This window comes from Sprattus sprattus (genome assembly GCF_963457725.1).
Source record: "Sprattus sprattus genome assembly, chromosome: 15".
NCBI lineage: Eukaryota > Metazoa > Chordata > Actinopteri > Clupeiformes > Clupeidae > Sprattus > Sprattus sprattus.
In genome coordinates this window covers 12,497,131-12,503,139 of record NC_137913.1, presented here as the reverse complement: position 1 = coordinate 12,503,139, position 6,009 = coordinate 12,497,131, and the positions used below count along the sequence as shown (strand labels likewise).

The 6,009-nt window shown below is 44.8% G+C and overlaps 1 protein-coding gene across 1 annotated transcript; it reads left to right on the top strand.

Moving 5' to 3' along the window:
* Positions 1-687: 687 nt before the first annotated feature.
* On the top strand, positions 688-3,638 carry asphd2 (aspartate beta-hydroxylase domain containing 2; the record flags this gene model as incomplete). The annotated part of the gene is made up of 3 exons (XM_080852512.1): positions 688-1,648; positions 2,295-2,408; positions 3,529-3,638. The coding sequence occupies exons 1-3, from the start codon at positions 718-720 to the stop codon at positions 3,636-3,638; spliced, it is 1,155 nt and encodes a 384-aa protein (XP_080708638.1). The 5' UTR covers positions 688-717.
* Positions 3,639-6,009: the final 2,371 nt, after the last annotated feature.

Below are 6,009 nucleotides of genomic sequence, written 5' to 3'. Positions count from 1 at the left end.
CCCTGCCTGGCACTCCAGACCCTCCTGGACTCTCACTTTCCTGTGTGTCCTGTCCCGCCTGTGGGTCGCATTCTCCTTTTGTTCGGCAGAAACCGCCTCGGACATTCCTCCTCATCTGCTTCTGTTTGCCATTAAACCTCTACTGTTATGTGCAGCCACACCTTGTATGTCTGTATGGTATGAATAGTTCATGTGTAATATGGACGAGTTTGACTGTCCACGTTCCGTTGAAGAGCTCTGTTGGAGAACATTCTGCAACTGGACCCAATAACACTCTCTACCCGAGGTCACTGTGCTTCCCACTGTTAGGGAAGATTGGATTGTCTGGAAGCTCCTCGTCTTCCTTCCGTACGGGTGCATCACACTAGAGGGTTCTTTCGCCTGTGTGGTCTGAAAGCGCAGGAGAGCTCAAGGCAGGCTTTACCACTTACTCAGTCCAGTCACCAGAAGAGGAGAGATGAGGACAGCGTCAGACTGAAGTCCCGTCCTGGGGGATCGGAGACTGCGGCAACCCTCTCCGCTCATCTTTGCCTGCCTGTGTGTGTGTGTGTGTGTGTGTGTGTGTGTGTGTGTGTGTGTGTGTGTGTTTGCCTGAGTGTTGTAGAGCCAGCCAAAAATATGAATTGTAGACATACAGAACTGCATGTGTGTGTGTGACTGAGCGTGTGTGTGTGTATATGTCTGTGTGTGTGAATTGCCTCATCATTCTCGGTGAAAATGGACTGGTCACTGGAGAAGATGCGTGAGCTTGTAGCCGGCGGAATGCAGTCGATGCGCGAGTGCGAGTCCAGCGTGCTGGGCACTGCCCTTTGTGTGGTACTGCTCTTCGTGTGGTACTGCTACCGTGTTGGTCGCGAGCAGAGCATACCCGGCCTGCGCGGCGGCTACAGTGTGGCCGAGACCAGGCGCGGCAGCCTGGCCGTGCCGGGCACCGGCTCCCTCATGCCCTCGGATGGAGTTGGAGGCCTGGGCAGGTCTAAGGGGCGCCAGTGCACCGGCGAGGAGCTGAACGGCTTTGCCTTCTGCCAGTCGCCCGAGTGCTTTCGCTGTACCCATGCAGGCGAGGGGCTCAACCAGCGCCTCTACCACAGCTTGCAGGACTATGCCAAGCGCTACACCTGGGCAGGCATGGGCCGTGTGCACAAGGGTGTGCGCGACCAGGGTCGCTACCTGCTTTCAGGTCGGCCCTCCATCCAGAAACCAGAGGTCTTCTTCCTGCCCGACCTGCCCTCTGCTCCCTTTTTCTCACGGGACGCACAGAAGCACGACGTGGAGCTGCTGGAGCGGAGTTTCCCTGCGCTGCTGGCCGAGTTTGAGAGCGTGTACCGGTTGCCTGCTGCTGCAGCAGCCGCCGCTGCCCGTGGTGGTGGTGGCAGTAGTGGCGGTGGCGGCACCTCCTCGCTGCCGCCGGGGTGGAAGGCCAATAGCACGCCGCGGGGCCAATGGTGGACCTTCTATCTGGTCAACCAGGGCATGCCACTGGCCATGAACGCCCGCAAGTGCCCGCGTGCCTGGAGGGTCCTGGGCCAGCTGCGCACCTTCATCGCCAACAACGTGTTTGGAAACGCCTGCTTCTCCGTCATCACGCCAGGGGCCACCATTGCCGAGCACTATGGGCCCACCAACGTGCGTGTGCGCTGCCACCTGGGTGAGTCTGAACCCCCTGTTGGGGCACGTGAAGAACACACACGACACGCCCGACACAGTCACACACAAAATAAAGAAACAGCCAACTGCATGCTTGTATTGTTGCCTTGTTATGAGATTTGGGATTGTAGTATCAGTAGTGTTACTGGCACCCATCTATGTACACTCAGATGTTTAACACCAGATATTTTGATGTATGCTTTTTTTTGGTAGGCATACTGTTGAGTGTCATAACTCTGTCAGAATGCCCATGGTTAAAAGTAGCAGAGTCTTTAGAAACGGCAGTCCGCAGTGCTTCAGCTTCAGTTCATGGCTTAAGAATTCACCTTTCTCTACAATTCATTTTAGGGTGAAGAATCGTGTACATACTGCTGAGCACACTCCCAGATTGATATGCAAATGACTGTCGTTGGTGTGAGCATTGAAGAGTAGATCTATGGAGTGTGGATACTGTCCAGTGGTTGTGGGAGTGGTTGTGTGTGTGGTTTGTGTGTCTGTGTCCCTGTGTGTGTGTGTGTGTGTGTGTGTGTGTGTGTGTGTGTGTGTGTATGTGTACATACATGTGTGTAAAATTGGTGTGTGTGTGTTTGTGTTTTTTTGTGTTTAAATTTGTGTGTGTGTGTGTGTGTGTGTGTGTATGTGTGTAGGTTTGAAGGTGCCCGCTGGGTGTGAGCTGGTGGTAGGGGGAGAGCCGCAGTGCTGGTCAGAAGGCAGCTGCCTGCTGTTCGACGACTCCTTCCTGCACACTGTCTTTCATGAGGGTAAGACACACACACATACTCACACACACACACACACTCACACATATGCACTTATGTACGCACACTCGGACACCACAGGGACGCCATATTGAAATATTTTTTGTTAAATTACTGGGTCAGGAGGGACAAATACAGCAACATTTCTATTCCCTCCTTTGCACACACACTTTAGCTGCACCCTGAGGTAATCTTGCTGTACCAGTAGAGCTTCAAGAGGCAGTTGTAGAAGAGCAGAGAGAGTGATGGTAGGGGCATTACACTGACATTTACATTTCTTGCCAAGGGTTTGGTAATTTTGCCACAGCAAGATATTAGTGGTTACTTTAGACTCTAAAAATAATTTCACATTGAAATGATTGGATGTGGTCCATTAATCTAAGGTTTTCAGCAGGCAATATGTTCATATTAAATTATTTGTGTGAAATTGACCGACAAGGTGAAAATACTATCACAGAAAGCAGATAGATAGAAAATGTAAATGTGTGTTTAGATTAAAGAAGTTTCAGTATATCTGCATCTGCCAAATTATTTACAGTTTTATGGTTTTATAACAAAAACGTTTATGTACTTATTGTACCAAAAGGAAGACCCACAACAAAGATGGCATTTGCACTTGGGTCAGATAGAAATGGAAGTGTGAGCGAAAGACATTAATTATAGAATAGGAGTGAGAGTAGGTTATGAAGAACCATCTCAGACAGAACGGTCACCGAAATGCCATTATAATGCAGATGTGAGCATAGAGCGTGTTTAATTTATATTTAGAGTTTAGTTCATTAACAGATTAAGCAGCAGAGAGAACATGTGTTGGTCAAGGATTAAATCAGCAATGTTCAGTTCAATGCTGCTAAATCAGGAGTATGTCTCACTTGCTTCAGGACTGATTTTTATTGGACTACGTAATGAATATCATATCTTTGAAAACATTTCCCTATTCTTTATCATCATTTGTATACCTAACTTGTTAATTTAATGTAGATAGTATTTTCTTTGTTTCCTGATATGTTTGTGTATTAGGTGCTCCTTGCCGGTGTTTTGACTTTGAACCGAAATCTGTTATTTTTCATCATCAGTTGCCTTTTGTAACTGGATGATGTCGTTAACACAATATTTCTTTCAGGCACTGCTGAGGACGGCCCCAGGGTGGTCTTCATGGTGGACCTCTGGCACCCAAATGTGGCAGCTGCAGAGAGGCAGGCCCTGGACTACATCTTCAGTCCTGGACACTGAGAGAGATAGAGAGCGAGAGAGAGAGAGAGAGAGAGAGAGCGACCGACCAAGAGAGAGAGCGAGCGACAGAGAGAGACAGAAGGTGAGAGAAGAAGGGAGAGAGAGAGAAAGAAGGAGAGAGAAGGGGATAGAAGGGGAAAAACAGAAAGAGAGAGAGAGAGCAAAAGCCTTGGTGCCTCATATATGGGTGAGAAACAATACAATCTGCATTTGAGAGAGGCAGAAAAAGCATTTATAAAAGGTTAAGGAAAAGATTTGGAAAGGTTCCAATGAGTAGAAATCATAGGGAAGTAGTGAAGACAAGGCCCGTTTGAAGGGTTACGCTTTGTGTATGCGTGTATTCCTTTTCTCTCCAAGTGTTTATACTCCAAGTGTACATAAAGTATCCTTCTCTGACACTACATACACACCCACACCATGTTCTGTACTTTGGCAAGTGCTTCCGGGAACAAACATTTTGTACTGAAAATGTACGGTGGCTTGGGAAGGTAAACAACCCCTGAATCATCACCATTTTCACAATCACATACTAACCCAAATTTTAATTTTTATTGCAAAACTTTATGCTCTAGTATATTTAGGAAGGCAATAACTTATTTGTCTGCTAACGTTAAAATAAATAAATTAAAATCTGATATTAAATATATTGTACTTGCATAAGTATTCAAAGCCCCGTGCTTTTCAGATCTAGATTGAGGCAGGTGACAAATTATTCACAAATGGCGCCATTCTTTTGACAAAAACTGGTCATAAATTGGAACAGCCTGTGACTGGTTAAAGTAGAGATCTCGTACTGGATATAAAAATCACTGTGAGGAAGTGAAGAAAGAAAGTATTTTGATGTCCAATGACGCACCACTGGATCCACAAGAACACAGTAAGAATGACATCACACCTGCCAGATGCTTTGTAGAAAAGGTTATCCTCCAAGCGAAGCATCCGATGAGGATATTGACTGATGAGGGAAGCCACCACAGTCCAGCCATCACCCTTAAGTATCTACAAACCAAACATGGGCTGGAATTGAGGTGCAGGTATAGGAGTCAATCTTAATAGCTATCCTTAAAAGTGGACTGTAATGGGGAGTGGCAACAGAATCCATTGCTTTAGAAGATCCACACTTAAGCAAATATGGAGGTTGCTTAAGACATGGAAAAAGATTTTATGGTCAATGTTATGGAAGAGCGATTACCTACCAGTAGGACAATAACCATTGTGAGAAACAGCGTTTGCTCTTGGGGGAGATGTGCACTATACAGAGTGCCATTCCAGTTTTTTTATTAATTTATTAACTTTAGTCGACAGATAACGTATTAAGCCTTTCGGAATATTCTATAACATTTGAGTTCACAATGTGAACTCAGTGTAAAGGTCTTTAATAAACCAGAAAATGGTGTTGACTTTCAAGGGGGTTGAATACTTTTCCAAGCCACTGTAAATGTTTACAAATTGACCAATCAAGAAAGGGTGTAAATCTGCCATGTGTGGCAAACCTTTGATAAAACCCAGAGTAGCTAGAAAAAGGCTCAACACTGCGGTGACATTGTCCTATTAGCTGACCTGTTTGTACAAAATACTTGGAGCAAGTTAGCTGTTTCTTGTCATCACTTTTTGTAAGCCGTAAAGATAGGCAGAACGCCATGTTAATGATCCAGTGACATTTTACGACTGGTACTTCTTTGAAACCAAAAGATGGTACTCACATGGTAGTTTACAGGAAAATGTGGTTGGATTTAGCACACTGAGGGGTTGGGGGTGTTTTTGTTACCTTGTGACTCATTAAGAATACTGAGGAACACAGTGTACACAATACTTTCTGATAACTTAGTTATTGTTGTGCAAGATTCAAAGGATTGAGGGTGAGTCTGTGTGTTTGTTTGCAGTATTCACTGCTTTCTACTTTGATACATTTAAAGTTGAGCATAGCATATACTTGACACATTTTTAAAGTTTACAAATGTTACAGTTCTTAAATGGGCTAGGTTTTAACTTTTAATTGTTCTGTATTCTGATCAGTCTTCTCTAAGGACAAGTTGATTGCATCATTTTGTGGTATTGATACATTCCTTTTGTAAAAAAAAAAAAAAAAAAACAATGCAGATGTTTGATGATGTGGTTCAAGTAACAAGTACTCAATTTTATTTTGTTTTGTGCTTTTTTGCCGTTGCAAATCAATTCTGAAATTGTCTCTTCCATCAGTATTGTGCCATGATCTCACTTGGAAAACAGTTAAGTAAATTGGTAGGTTTAATAAAAAGTGTTCCCTTTACACTCACTCCAGAGCGTGTTTGTTATTGATGTTGTTTGTGAAAACGGAAATTTGGTCAGTCACTCTCACCAGGAAAGAAAGAAGGCAAGATGTCTCAGACCA